This window comes from Doryrhamphus excisus, chromosome 3 (genome assembly GCF_030265055.1).
Source record: "Doryrhamphus excisus isolate RoL2022-K1 chromosome 3, RoL_Dexc_1.0, whole genome shotgun sequence".
In the NCBI taxonomy this organism is placed as follows: domain Eukaryota; kingdom Metazoa; phylum Chordata; class Actinopteri; order Syngnathiformes; family Syngnathidae; genus Doryrhamphus; species Doryrhamphus excisus.
Window position 1 is genome coordinate 10705710 of NC_080468.1, and position 15988 is coordinate 10721697.

Sequence of the window (15988 nt, forward strand, 5' to 3'; positions counted from 1 at the left end):
TTTTTTCCCGAAGGGTGACTTTAACTCGCTATGGCTATGGCTTCAAGTTAAACGTTATCCCACAATTATGCAAACGTTGACAAAAAATACAGTCCTGCAGTTTTGAATGCGGACACAAAGGCAGAGATAATAGTTTTAATAATATTATGCAGACATGCTCAGCCACATCTAATCATTAATCCTGCAAACGTTGATTGCATGTTATTCTCCCTGAGATTGCAGTCAGTGTCAATGCATTTGTGTGGTGCAAAAGCAGCAAAAAGTAACAAAAATATGTTTAAATGGCCTGTTGGTCCACAAATAAACAGTAATAAAATACACAGTAGTGCTATCAAAATCATGAGACCAGTTGAAAAAGAGCTAGAATTTTCCTTTTGCATCTTTGGATCTTCATGAGGTTTGAAGTCGAGCTACAATATGCAACAGCAAGAAGGGCGATTGTGACAAAAAACACTTTCAAAAAACTATTTATTGAAAACAACAATTAAACTGAAATAGGCTGTTTTATCAGCCAATCAAAAGTTTTTAAAAACGTGCCTTGCCATCCATCCCTGAATGTTCTCTATGGGATTTAAATCATGGGAACATGCGGCATGGTCCAAAAGAGTGATGTTATCCTCCCTGACGTCCTGTTGAAGTCCCAGCTGTTACCACACAGACGAGGGCCCTCAGTCATGAAGGATGCCCCCTGCAGTGCCCGCTGCAGGCTCTGCACGTAACCGGTCGCAGTTTGACGACCCTGCACCACCTGAATGAGAACCAGATCACGATGAACTGGAATCTATTTCCCAAGTGAGTGAGGCGATAGGAACACATTATAACACATGCTTGCATGCAAGGATGTTTGTTAAAAGAAACTAGAATCCTGGCTTCTACTACTATGGCTTATCATCCAGATCAAAACTCATCGATCAGACAATTGGATAGCAGGATTACAATGTTAATCTCATTGATATCTATGGAGGTTAAAAACTCCACAGCATCATCTTATCAAGAATGATAGTGGTCCAAGTTAGTCAATGTCAATGTGCATGTATGCAATGCTGCTCTTCTGTGTTGTTAACTGCCTCCAGGAGTTTCAGCATCTCCTGTACTACAGCTTGAAGGGCTCTGCCCAGCTCCTGGCTGCTGTAGGGGTTCCCCAGTGGAGGCACATGGATGAAGGCGCAGCGGCCCTTGCTCAGGAACAGCGACGAGTAGTAGGTGTAGTCACACAGATATCTGTTAGAGGAACAAAAGCTGGTTAAAATTGCTTACTTCCTAGTGAGAGTACAAAACAATCTTTAGCATAATATTGTTTTAAATTCACATATAATCTGACGTTGCTGTCAAGAGTGTGACTGGTAATGCAGATTTACTTTATTAGAAAATGTCCCTGCATTCATTTAAAACATATTCAGTTATTATTGTGACAAATGAAGAATTGTTGATGAAGCTTTCTAATGTGACTGATGGGTGTAAATTGGCCTGCTTTCATCACAAACCTTCCAGCATCCTTGGACACTGACACAGCAACCCCAAGGCCCGACTCACTGACCCTCTTGCAGACCGTCTCCATGTCCAGCACAGAGCTGATGCAGTCGGGCCCCTCCTCCACGCAGCATTGGGAAGCTGGACAGAAGCTGCAGTTGTCCAGGCGTTTATAGCCCTTATTGTGCCCACATTGTTCCAGGGTGACGCTGGTAGCTAAGCCAGAGACACCTACATGGACTACTAACTGACGACAAAACACCAAGAGGAGATACATCAATGTTACTTCAACTTGATGAGAAAGTACGCACCATTTCATATACTGTAGCAAACTCGGGAGTTGCATCACCTGCGGCTTGTGCTGTTTCCACAGCGATGGAAGCAGACTCTGAACCGCCTGGTACTCCACAGGCACCTCACATACATGAAGGTCTACAGCATCACCCAACCCTAAACGCTCGAGTTCCTGTGAGTGACGCAAACACACACACGTCACCCATCCACCGCCCTTATTTTGTTTGGATTCACATAGTACCTCAACTTGTTACATGAAGCCATTACCTGTACAGCGACCCAGCTGGAGTTCACAGCATGTTCTCCAAAGGGCTCAAATCCTGCAGAGCAATACAAAACTCCTACATTATTTATTATTATGCAAAATGTACATCTGAATGACGTTCTAACGGGAATGGTGTCCCCGTAGCCTATTTACGAGCACCGAATGTGAGCTGGATGACACTCGTAACTTCACAGAGGATAGATTTTCCTCAGCAAATAGGCTAACCTAGCTGATTTTTTGTGTTTATGGAATAATTTTATGAAGTAATCATACCCTTCTTTTCTGTAAAGAACTATGAATTACCTTGTGTACGAATTGTGCTCTATAAATAAATGTTCCTTGCCTTGCCCTGACTTGTAAATCAAAGTCTAAGAACTGAAGTTAAACATTGATAACAGTGAGGTGGAGACCTCCAGTTTGGTTGAAGAAAATAAAGAATTTTTAACAATTACGGTTTCTGTTAACAGATTTGCCAAACGCAATATTAATAGAAATTAGGGGTGAGTGGTTCAATCCAAATGTTGATAGTATCAAGGGTAGGCTCTCACTTTACAGTAAATACAGTAGGTGGTGAGGAACTCATGAAGAACTAATGAGAAACTAAGGCACACACATTTAGAGTAGTTACTGTAGCGAGTAGCATGAGGATCAGCATGAGATTGACATTTTTCTGTTATTTTCTATGTTTATTTTCACAAATATTGTTTTTTTTGTTGGGTTGTTCACTTTGTTGACAAACTCAGCCCTTGGACACAGCAGGGCTTTGGAGGCAAAAGGAAAGGATATGAATAGTTTATTTAATTTTGCATAAATTACTTTATTTGCTCATACATTAGTATATAATACAAGGAAATAATTGCATTACTATACTTTGTAGATATTTTGTTTGCTCATGATAATCAAATTAAAGGTAAAAAGACAACATAATAATACAAAAAGCATCGCTATCCGTATTAGCAATACCGGTCCTGTACAGTATTCATTTGGAATTGGATCGATACCTAAATTTATAGTGTCGCCTACCCTTGATAGCAATAGGCTTTATAAACACATAACAGCGCAAATAACCACCGCACTAAGGGTGTTATTTAGCCACGAAGTCGTGTTCATTTACATTATTAACTCAGTCGCTTATTAAGGAAATATCTCTTACCTGTTACTAAAACTTTCCTTTTGTTGCCCATTTCGTTTGTCGTTACTCCTGAGGAGTTAACTCCCCCCGAACAGTTGCTATGCGGTGCTCTTCTGGCGCAAGGTGAAGCGGAAGTGACGTAGTTTATGTTATGCTGCCACCTACCGCACTGGCATGCGTACTACAATTATAAATTGAGAAAAGACGGAAGGAATGAGTGATAGTACTCGGCTCTTTTTAGAGAGCCACTAAAAATAACCGGCTCTTTTGACTCTCAAGTGGCTCCTCAGATTTTTTTGTGATGACCAAATTATGTGTATTGTGTAAAAATAGCCACTAATGTAAAAAGTACACAATGCCAAATGTTAAATGTATTTATTTAAATCATCAATGAGCATTAAAAACACACGTCTGCATGCCAATTTCTAAATGGTTACAATCAAACTACACAGATTAAATAGTGCAAAACAAAACACTCTTTACTGAAGATTGGCATTGAAAGACTCCTCCGTGTGCTGTGTGTTTAACCCCGCCCCTATGGCGTCACGCTTTAACAGAAAAAAAGGCAAGGAAAAAAACTAATCGTCTCTCAATTGGCTCCCAACGACGGTTCGTTCACGACAGACACATCGCTAATGAGTTATAATGACAAATAACGAAAGACTTGTCAAGCACACACACTTTTACACACGTTCTCCTGCTTAGAGAGGGGTTATTGGGGGGGGGGGTGAGACACACATTTTAATCTATGAACTGCACCAACCCTAAAATTATACCCCCCCCAACCAGGACTAGTTTGACTTCAATCCAGCTGAGCCAGGAACATGCACAGGGCGTGGGTGAGAACATGTACAGCCACTTAGCTTCCCCCAAGGGAGTGTATGTAAGTGAAAGGGCACTTTATAGGCTGTAGGACACAAGGTGACATATTCACCATATATGCTTTAGAGCAGTCAACCTTTTGAAAGAAAAATGCTACTTCATGTATCAATTTATAAATATATGTAAATGAACATTGAATCACAATAAGTGTTGATTTTCAATGGGAAGATGGTAGGAAGTAGTGTGGTAGTGGTAAACATCAAAATCATTTCGGTTGAATTCAGCTTTGACCTGGGAAGTTTTGACTCTTCACATTGACCCTGAGGTGACATAAGAGTGAAATAAATGGATTCTCCATGTGTATTAAGTCCAATGCATGTGCATTTAATTTTCAAAGATAAATAAAAAAGGTGATTATCCTCCCAATGCATTTTGCCGAGCCACTTCAGTGGGCCACGCCCCAGTGGTTGGGGACCCCAGTTTGGAGTCATTAAAGCAAAGCTAATCTCAGTTTTTGCAGGAAAGGGTCTTTTTCAGTCCTGGTGCAATCCACACCCTTCCAGTTGCGAAATGACTCACACACTGTGGACACTCTTACAAAGTGGACAACATATGCTCTGCATAGGGTGGGGGACTTTTTTTTCGTGATGGACACTTTCTATTGGAATACACACTTCTAATGTAACTAATGTCAACACTGATTCATCTTTATGAATGACAACCCTCCCACACACTCACACACACACACACACACACACAACAACACCTCCCACCAGCCAGCCAGCCCGCCGCCTACACGAGCTGCACTGCAGTCAGTCGCTTTAACAGAACCCATTCACCTTTCTGCGTCTCTCCTGCGTCACTTGCTATGTCAGTGTTGCCATGGAAACTAATGATGCCCTTTCTCCTGAGTGGTGGTGCTGATGCAGACTGCTGACGTCTTCGTCGCGTACGGGCAGAATAACACTCGGAAACTGTTGGGTCCACTCCAGGGTCCCTGTGCTAGTCACATACGGCAACATTTGTGCATTTGCATGAAAGTACTTTATTAGTAGTAGTCGCAGGAGTATACGTACATTTTGAATGGGGAGGCTTGTTTGTGTCATTCATGTGATTGACGGGTGACTGGTGGGATAGGCTCCAGCTCACCTCTGACCCTAATGAAGATAAAGTAGTATAGAAAATGCTTGGATGGATATAGCGGGACAATTTCTAAGGATAAAATCTGCTCTAAATCTATAGAACTCGAACGAGATGCTAGTCTAGGATGTCATGTGATTGACTTTTCTTCATTTCTGGGAAATATTTACATGGATTCCTCTTTTTGTTGTCTCGTTCTTATTTGCACGTTCCTTCTGAGAGTATTTGAGGAGTTTCCTGTTGTGGCGTTTGTCAAAGTGTCTCTCTTGGATTCATGTGTTTTGACTGTGATGGCTAACATTTGTCCGTGAATGTGCTTTACATTATGAGGAGTTGTGTTATTGAAGGTCTGGTTGTGGTTCCTCTCACACCTTCCCCGCCCAGTCTCTCTCTTGAGCTTTTTTATGCTATGACATCAAACCACAATGCATTGCACTGTTTGTAGTTTACCTAGACTCTCCATGGCAACAATGGCCGGGCCCTGCCCCTTATTCAAATGAAACCGGAAACGCACGTCATTTTGAACCAATCTGCGCGCTCCAGGGTGACATAATGGAATTTTTAGGGCTAGAAAGCGATCAGTGCATAGCAGTCGTGCCACAAGGAAGAAGGAACTAATCGAGGAGGTCGGAGAGCCTCCTGGTGTTGGTCGGCACACACATCGGTACACAATAGGGTGGTTTAAAGGAGATTTCATCCATGTTTGGACTCTGTTTGTGAATGCGCACCCTCCTGTGAGGGTGTAGAATGGAAAGGAGCCTCTACGGAGACACGGTGCTCACCTCCTTCACTGTCTATCCTCGTACCACCATGATGAAGAAGGACATTCATATCAACCTGGACGAACACACCTCCGAGCTGAAGACCAATCCGCTCCGCGACGCCGACGGCCTCCTCAACTCACCAGACTTTGGGCTTCTCAAATTGGCGTCCCCGGACCTGGAACGCCTCATCATCCAGTCCAACAACCCGGCATCCCAGTTCCTCTACCCGAAGTCCGCCAGCGACGAGCAGGAGTTCGCCGAAGGCTTCGTCAAAGCTCTGGAGGATCTCCACAAGCAGAACCAGCTGAGCGAGGCGGCCTGCGTCTCGGTGGACAGACTGGAGCTCCTCGGCGCTTCCGGCACGGTGGGATCCTCCGGGCTGCAGACGTCTGATCTTCCGGTGTATACCACCTTGAACGGCTATGCCGCCAGCCCGCTGGGCTCCACCACCATCAACTACTCCACGGACACCATCCCCTTCCCGCCGCCTCCGTCCCATCTCAGCCCGCAGCAACAGGCAGCAACCGCCGCCGCCTTATCGCGGCTCCAGTCCGGCGGCATCGTGAAGGACGAGCCCCAGACAGTTCCGGACATGCAGAGCCTCGGCGACAGCCCGCCTCTGTCGCCGATTGACATGGACAACCAGGAGCGTATTAAGGCGGAGAGGAAAAAGCTGCGCAACCGGATAGCAGCCTCCAAGTGCCGCAAGCGGAAACTTGAGAGGATCTCTCGGCTTGAGGACAAAGTGAAGACCCTGAAGACGCAGAACACCGAGCTGGCGTCAACAGCCAGCGTCCTCAGGGAGCAGGTCGCCCAGCTGAAGCAAAAGGTGATGAGCCACGTCAACAGTGGATGCCAACTTTTACCAAACCAAGTCCAAGCTTACTAATTCTGCTAGTGCTTGACTCTTGGAAATCCTTATGAGGTCTTTCATGAAGTTCCTAGTGTAGATCCACCCAGCAGGTGGGTGTGCCTGACAGGCCCGAGCTGGAAATGAAAGGTCAAAGGTTATGGAAGTCATGCAGCACCAAGTGTTTATGTGGAAGCTGGACAATCTCTACAAGTGCTGCCATTCAACTGTGTATATACTTGTGTATATATAAATATATATATATACATACAGCCTTACTTGTTTACACAATGCACTTAGCAATGACAAATACATATATATTTTATTTACTGAAACATTTATTATACCTCCTGGTCATATTTACTTGTTTTTTTTAATGGGCACATGCATGTTTTGTAGCTGTTGTATACTATACAATGTATGTACAGTATTTGTCTCCGTGGTGGCTGTTTAGTAGCCTCCCGTGAATGTACTTGTATTCATATGGTGGATTCTCATCACTCTACCTGACATTTATTAAATTCACTACATTACTAAAGGTAAGCCTTTTAAGTGTTTTCACTTTACAATGTACTGATAATGAATTATGATCTTCCACTGGATGGCAGAAGCTACATGATGAACTTAGATGTAGACTTTTTGAGACATTTAATTTCAATAAATGTTGGGCAACGCCTCCATAAATTGAGAAATGCTGACATTATGGATTGTGATACCCTCTGCTGGACAAAAGAAGAACAAGCTGTGCAGACACTACATGAATTAACATTTGGGAGCAATTAATTGTAGCACTTCAACAAAATCCAGCTGCTAGGATTTATTTATTGATCCCTCATTTGGGCAAATCTGGCATGACAGTTATTACAGCACGATTCACACAACTAATACCAGACGGGCAGAAAAAGGCTATTTACAAGAGTTATGACTGGGGGGCAGGGAGGGTGTTCTTGAGTCAGCTGCACGTCTGCAGCCGTAGTAAAACACAAATAATAGAAACACGCACAGTCCAAAAGTGATTATTTTAGCGTTGTCGGTTTGCTGTCTTTTCCAATTAGCTCTACATTTGGCTCTGTGGACAGAACAATTAGAGGCGTCTATTACAGGACGTGTGTGGAAAGAATCAGCAGGGTTGTTTTGCTGATATTTGGGCGTAGAGGAAATAATAAGAACCTCTTATTGCTCTGTGAGAACAGTCTGCTTTTACACTGGCATGTCTTAAACGTTACATAACTGATATGAAAAGACAAACAAGCTGCCCACCAATGACTGGAATGTTTGAACTCTCTCCTCCCCAGGATGTACATCAAGCTTGTAAACGCCAACATGTTAAAAAAAAAAAAAAAAAAAAGCCGGGAGAAACTCTCTTTGGAAAGCATAACCGGAAGAACGAGACATGTCAAATAAATAAGTTATAAATAATATAAAATATGTGTCAACATTTTCTCACATCGGTGGACACACGACTGCACTGCACACACGGGCATACAAAAGTAAACTGCAGATTCAACGTTAAACATGCGTCAGACACTATGTTCCGTTCAAGTCGACCGCGTGCAAGTTGATGGTGCTGACAGGTCAGTGGTGGATCATGTTTATGTCGTACGCAGTGAAAGGAGAAGCGTATGAAGGTTTGAACCCTCACAGGTCAGATAGTCAACACCAACAACATGCACCCTAAAGCACAGCAAGGAATCCAACAGTGGAAATATCTTCGTTATGTATAATAAGTTACTTCTGTATTCATAAGCATTTTAAAACGCAGAGCTATTGACGTTTTTTTTAAAACATTTATACACTCATCTCTTTCATATCCCTTCTCGAAAAATAATGTTTAAAAAAACCCCACTATGAACACTGAGTGGATGCAGCACCAGACTGGATTACCAAAAAAAAGATGTTGCTGTCCACTGCAGGCTCTCGTAAACACAGATTAAAAAAAAAAAAGTTAAAAAGCTAGGAAGGCGCAAACAAATGAACTAAATAATCAGATATTCTTTCAAACTACCCTGTTGGGTGTAAAGCTTAGTAGTCCTGGATGGATCAATGATATCATGTGACCAAATCCAATCACGCTTGGAATAAACTGCTCAGCAAACGATAACCTATACTGTTGTGTACTCATTATGGACTTAAAGTGTCGATCGTGGGATCTGGGCTATGACCTCATGAGCATAGAACAATAAGGGTTGATAACTGCTGCCTCTTTAAAAAGCGTGTTCAAATACAGCACGGTGCATGTGGACGTGCATGCAAACAGGGCGATGTAAAGGGCGCTCAGCCTGTGACTAAAGTAGCACGATGTAGTGTTTGCTGCACAAGTGAGGATGAGATTTCTTGGTGAAATGGACCTGAAAACAGCTCATCTTTGGGATTATCATGAGGATAGAATGACGATTGATAATCTCAGCTCCTGCGTTTGTGTTTCTCATGTCAATCTGTGCAGGTTTACATGACATCAAATGATAACATGAATGTAAAAAGTTATATGGATATGCGGACAACAGATTTTGTGTAGTTTGTGTGTACGGGACGCATTTAGCAAGCACAGTCCTGATGGGACCTCTGCGGCTGATCGGTGAGCTGCGGCCCTTGTTTGGCGCCGGTGACAGTGGGATCGTTGTTGTCCAGACTCTCAGACATTCTCTCGCAGATGATGTCCACCAGCCTCTCAAAGGTCTGCTTTACGTTAATGTTGTCTTTGGCGCTTGCTTCAAAGTGCTCAAAACCTGACAGCCAAAAGGGGGCGACAGAGAATAGAGAGTTAAATATTCCATTGTGACCTACATGACAAGACACTAGTGTCCATGTCATTGTCATGATTCGGGTTTCCTAATACTATATATATATATATATATATATATATATATATATATATATATATATAGTATTAGGAAACATAGGATTAGGAATAGCAATTAGGAAATATAGTATATATATATATATATATATATATATATATATATATATATATATATATATATATATATATATATATATATATATATATATATATATAGTATATATATATATATATTATATAAACACAATTTCATATACTGTATATGCAGTACACACAGCCCAGGCACACACAGCTAGGAGACCCAGGTTCGATACCCCGCTGGGACATCTCTATGTGGAGTTTGCATGCTCTTCCCACGCGTGCTTGGGTTTTCTGCGAGTTTCCTCCCACATGCTAGGTTAAGTGGCGACTCCAAATTGTCCATAGGTATGAATGCGAGTGTGAATGGTTGTTTGTCTATATGTGCCCTGTGATTGGCTGGCCACCAGTCCAGGGTGTACCCCGCCTCTTGCCTGAAGACAGTTGAGATAGGCTCCAGCATTCCGGCAACCCTTGTGAGGATAAGCGTTAATAGAAAATGGATGGATGGATGTTTGTTTTGATATCGTGCTTAAAAGCCCAATCCAACATCACACCATTATAGCAACTGAATAATAGAAGAGTAAAATATCTACAAATATGCATTCACGGCATCATAATGAGCTATTTTGTGATGATGCATATTTGGATCTAAACCTTTGCAATATCACCTAAATCCAAATTACCCAGCAACGAGTTGCACTACTCAGCTATTGGTGTGAATCACACGCATGTTACTATTGTCTTATTGCTGTTTACAACAAACTATTCAGTGGTATTGGTGAATAATGGCCAAATAAAGACAAAAATATATTTTATACAAGACAGATGTATATACTGTAACCTGATTTTATATATGCCAGCCACTTTGTCACGATTATCGTCTCTCTCTCCATAGGACCACATGATGAGTCATTGGCTTTATTACCAGGGGTTGTGACATGCGAGTAGCCAACCACACCTCCACTTACCAAGCTGTTCTGACAGCTGCCGGCCTCTCTCTGTGGCCACCACACGTTCATCCTCCATATCACACTTGTTTCCCACCAGCAGCACCTGAGCATTGTCCCACGAGTAAGTCTTGATCTGAGTGGACCTGTGGGTAAGCGCGTGCGCACGCACGCACGCGCACGCGCACGCGCACACACACACACACACGCACACACACACACACACACACACACACACACACACACACACACACACACACACACACACACACACACACACACACACACACACACACACACACACACACACACACACACACACACACACACAAACACATTAAGGCTATGATGTTTAAATGTGAAAGCGGAAAATTGATTTAGTTGCAAGTATTTTATATTATATTATTATCACATACTACAGTATTAATTGTCCCTGTACCCTACAAAGCGCCCATGAATGATACGGGAAAAGGCCGAAATGATACTGTGTCAAAGCCCAGGGCAATGATACTGATAAAATATAGAGTTTAACCATGTCCAGTATCAGCCCCCGTAGCTGTCCACGCAGAGCACGCTGCTCTGGTATCGTGCCCGTGAAACAACCAATCAGAGAACAGTGCAGGAGCCCAGGTCATGAAGTGGGCTCCTGGTCTTTCTAAACTTTCTAAACTCTGCGCATGTGACAGGAAATGTCACTGTAACTATAAATATTCCTAGTGCTGCTCCAGTCAAAAAACTCAAACTTGATTAATGGAACTTTAATTGTCAGACATTGATAAGATAAGACTGTTGATAAAATATTATTGTTGAAATATTTTTGCAATTATTGTGTTTACACTGTTTAGATATAATACATGTAATAAACTGAACATTTTCTGGAAACCAAATGGTCTTTTGATTAAATAGTATGTGATAATAAGCTCATGATTTTTTTTTTTGTCCCGTCCAGCCATTGGGGCAGATAGTATTGTTGATCTAAATGCCCTTACATGCTAAACAGATTTGCTCTGTGTCAGGAAAGGTGTTGGCTACAACTTCCCTGTACCATTAAATTTTATTTGCCGTTAATTTGCCGATAATAAGCTCATGATTAAATAGTATGTGATAATAAGATCATCACATGGTTTGTCTGGTATCAGGCCCAGTATCATGCCCCCGCATGCCAGTATCAGCCCTTGACCTTCGGTGCCAGTATCAGCCCGAGACCGAAGGGGGCATGATACCTGGCCTGATACCAGACAAACCATGTGATATCCACCCATATACAGGTACTCTGTTCATTAGTATAGTATGTTGCCTGGCAACCAGTCCAGGGTGTACCTCGCCTCTCGCCCGAAGACCGTTGGGATAGGCTACAGCATACCCGCGACTCGAGTGAGGATAAGCGGCATAGAAAATGGATGGATGGCCGAGCAGGTAATTAATGGTATTGCACACCCCTATACATAAGGTAACCAAAATAGTAGAAGGATGCCCAAGTGTGATGTACTGGAGTTCTAAATTATTGCATATGTAATGGTTTTTTTCACTGATGCTTGATATAGTTTTTCTGCACAGGTATATTGGTGAAGCTACTGACAAGGCGACCAGACAGGTTTCAAATAAAGTACTCAAATATTTAACAGACTTATTTGGCTGGTAAAACAACACATTGAATACAACAGTTTTAGTCCATTCAGGTGACTGGTTCCATGATATTGAGTATTTGCATAGTAATATCAAGTCTGTCATCAGACTGGCCACCACCAATCAAGTATTAGGTTAGCAAATAAAAGTGGTTTGTGTAGTTGCAGGCAGCTACAACAACAACAAATAAGGTGGTGTCACGCAACAGAAGGTTTGGTGTTCGTCCCCTTACCAGTCTTGCACAGCGTTAAATGACTCCTCGTTGGTGATGTCATACATGAGGATGAAGCCCATGGCACCTCTGTAATACGCCGTGGTGATGGTCCTATAGCGTTCCTGGCCGGCTGTGTCCTGCACCAACACACCAGCAAACAACCTTATCACTATTTTTCTTCCCACCAAGGGGGCACATGAAGTATTGCGTACTGAGTGGTCACGGATTGTGTGGTGTCATTTTAAGCACACTTTGAGGTTGTCAGTGGACATGTAAAGGATGGGAGACATAAGCCAGAACCTCTGAGATCCTAAACGTCAATGGACCTCCCCTCACCCAGATCTGCAGCTTTATCCTCTTGTCGTTCCTGTAGATGGTCTTCACCTTGAAGTCGATGCCAACTGTGCTGACGAAGGCCGGCGTGAACGAGTCGTCAGCATAGCGGAAAAGGAAGGATGTTTTCCCGACGCTGCTGTTGCCAATGATGAGGATTTTAAACATGTAGTCAAAGTTCTGGTCCGAGGACTCCTTTTGTCCGTATGTGGCATTTGCAGACGCCATCTAGCCAGGGAGAGAGATCAAAGTGATGGGTAACTAGGGAGTTGCTTGAGAAAACAGCAGGTTCCTATGTACAAAGGGTGGATCAGTCCATAATTACAAACCAGGGATGTACCTATTAAGATTTATTGGCCACAGTTCCAATACATTTACAACACATTCCGGCCCTGTGAAGAGCACATATTTCATCATTGTCAATAATTGATGTTAGTTAAACTTGAGATTAGATGTGAGCTGATCTCCATGAAGGAAAACGTGTTGCCATGAGAGTTGCTGGAAACACTCAGCATCCAAATGTAGTAACACACAGTGACAGTCTGGAGTAGTGTAGGAGGACACAGCTCTATTATTGGACAAGCTATGAGAGCACATACTGTACACGCACGCACGTGCACATGGTTCATAGTGAACTAAAGCCAAGCTAAGAATCCATCGCAACTGGACTGTTCAGAATGCCTCTAATCCGAGCATGTTTCTTCGCTTCATGCTCAAAGATAAAGTGTTCATCACACCTTGTCTTTGAGCATTAGCTGATGATTGGAGATCCCTCTCATCAGGAAACAACGCCATCCAGTGAAGCCGGGAAATAATCGTCAGGTGGCGAAGGACCAACAAATAGCCGAACCAATGGCACAATATCGGTAATAAGCAAATTACATGAAGTTTACACCAACAGCACAACCAGTATTTTAAAGCGCATGCACATGTAGATAAAGCTACTGGATGCCGATCACTCATGCTACTTCAAAAGCAGCTACTGCCATCAAAAAGTGAACAATAGCTACAACAAAACAATGCTGCGTGTAAAGGTGAAAAATTGTCAGTTGGACTTTCTGTGTCAGTGCCGTTCAAACTGACCAAAGCTGTTTTTTACATGTAGAATGAAAGCTGTCATATGGTCATCACCCACCATCTTATTCTTATTATGTCCTAGTATCTCTTTTGTGTTTCATTTTGTACCAAATTAGCACCACGGGAGAGAGAAACAAGAGGGCAGCATGGCAGTTTACACCAACAAATTGTGTTGCCATGACACCGTGGTCATCAAATAGACTCTTGTGACTTGATGCAATAAGGCTGGAAAACAGCAGCCCACCGTGAAATCCTTTTTGGCGAGATACAGGAAGTCTCTGGTCTTTGCAAACGCGGTTCAGTGAATATATGACATGTGATAAGATACAATAACACACTCGTCTTAACTTACTTTGCCTTCTCACACAATAAATGTACTGTAGTGGTGGAACGTCCACATAATAACAAGAAAAACAATATTATTATTATTAGGCTGTACAATTCTACCAGTGCAAACTACAACCACAATAACAAACATATTGATCTCTGGCAGTGTCAATCCGAACAAAGCATTTATTTTTTTGGTATTGGATCAAATACAGCAACAGTTTTGAAGTAACATAACAATAGTGAGTGCACCCATGCTCAGACGACACGACGACACGACGGAAGTAGCACGGCTTAGCAGGCTAAGCATCAGATAAACTGTCTGACTCCACGCAGCCAAGCAGGAGCTCCACGGAGGGTTGGGTTAGCCAAACATGGACGACCATATGGTTGACTAGACCGTCTTTATTCCACACGGACCCATGAGGAATAACGTGACGAAACGTGTCAACGTTTCATACACAATATGACATACGTTTCCATCTTGCCCCAAGTCAAGCTAGTCAACAGAGATGTGTCCAATGACCATTTTGGTGCATTTTGCCAGTCAGCATGGCAAATGTGTTCGGTTTTACGGCACGAATACGACGAATATATAAAGCATGTATGTATTTAAAATAGAATAATGGATAAGGGTTGATATTTGATATGATATGATATGACAGCTAGAGCATCGTTGATATTTATCAACTGGCAGGAGGGGCTAGCTAGGCATCCTAGCGATGTCAAATGAAGGTTACTCTACCTTATTTACGGCTAAAAAATCACTTCAAACCGACGAGCTGGCGTTCCATCAACGATTATATTCGGGTCTGTAGCTACTGTCAATGCATCAAAAGCAACGCAATCACACATTGGTGAAGTTTTACCGTGAAATTCTTGTTTTATCCTCCGCTTCGCTGCAGCAGTTAGCCCGGAGCCCAGCTTTGCACCTGCAGTAGAGCGTGCGCTTTCTTGATTGACAGGCCCGGACGACCTGGGTATTGGCCCAAAAAAAAAAAAAAATAGAATGGTTGACAAGAGAATCCACCAATCAGAAAGAAGTACTTGCTAAAGCACGAGGAGCCCCACCCCTACCTATAATAATATGAAGAGTTTGAGGTTTTAACACAGAATAAAGCAAATATATGACATACAGTGAAGAAAATAAGTATTTGAACACCCTGCTATTTTGCTATTTCTCCCACTTAGAAATCATGGAGGGGTCTGAAATTTTCATCGTAGGTGCATGTCCACTGTGAGAGAGATAAACTAAAAAGAAAAATCCAGAAATCACAATGCATGATTTTTTAACAATTTATTTGTGTGATACAGCTGCAAATAAGTATTTGAACACCTGTGTATCATCTAGAATTCTGACCCTGAAAGACCTGTTAGTCTGCCCATTAGAAGTCCACCTGCACTCCATGTATCATCCTGAATCAGATGCACCTGTTTGAGGTCGTTAGCTGCATAAAGACACCTGTCCACCCCATACAATCAGTAAGACTTTAACTTGTAACATGGCGAAGACCAAAGAGCTGTCCAAAGACACCAGAGACAAAATTGTACACCTCCACAAGGCTGGAAAGGGCTACGGAGCAATTACCAAGCAGCTTGGTGAAAAAAGGTCCACTGTTGGAGCTATCATTAGAAAATGGAAGAAGCTAAACATGACGGTCAATCTCAATCGGAGTGGAGCCCCATGCAAGATATCACCTCGTGGGGTCTCAATGATTCTAAGAAAGGTGAGGAATCAGCCCAGAACTACACGACAGGACTTGGTCAATGACCTGAAAAGAGCTGGGACCACCGTTTCCAAGGTTACTGTAGGTAATACACTAAGACGTCATGATGTGAAATCATG

At 42.6% G+C, this 15988-nt stretch overlaps 3 protein-coding genes across 3 annotated transcripts; 1 reads left to right on the forward strand and 2 right to left on the reverse strand.

Moving 5' to 3' along the window:
- Nucleotides 1-451: 451 nt before the first annotated feature.
- On the reverse strand, nt 452-3279 carry LOC131126015 (pyroglutamyl-peptidase 1-like). Its single transcript, XM_058068137.1, has 5 exons — nt 3183-3279; nt 2032-2084; nt 1820-1936; nt 1485-1717; nt 452-1221 (listed from the first exon to the last, which is right to left on the reverse strand). Exons 1-5 carry the CDS (start codon nt 3211-3213, stop codon nt 1023-1025), a joined length of 633 nt encoding a protein of 210 aa, XP_057924120.1. The 5' UTR covers nt 3214-3279; the 3' UTR covers nt 452-1022.
- Nucleotides 3280-5714: 2435 nt separating this feature from the next.
- Nucleotides 5715-7890, forward strand: LOC131126013 (transcription factor JunD-like). The gene has a single exon (XM_058068135.1). The coding sequence runs from the start codon at nt 5871-5873 to the stop codon at nt 6774-6776; it is 906 nt and encodes a 301-aa protein (XP_057924118.1). The 5' UTR covers nt 5715-5870; the 3' UTR covers nt 6777-7890.
- Nucleotides 7408-15128, reverse strand: LOC131126014 (ras-related protein Rab-3A-like). Its single transcript, XM_058068136.1, has 5 exons — nt 15012-15128; nt 12742-12966; nt 12424-12542; nt 10587-10711; nt 7408-9463 (listed from the first exon to the last, which is right to left on the reverse strand). The coding sequence occupies exons 2-5, from the start codon at nt 12964-12966 to the stop codon at nt 9273-9275; spliced, it is 660 nt and encodes a 219-aa protein (XP_057924119.1). The 5' UTR covers nt 15012-15128; the 3' UTR covers nt 7408-9272.
- Nucleotides 15129-15988: the final 860 nt, after the last annotated feature.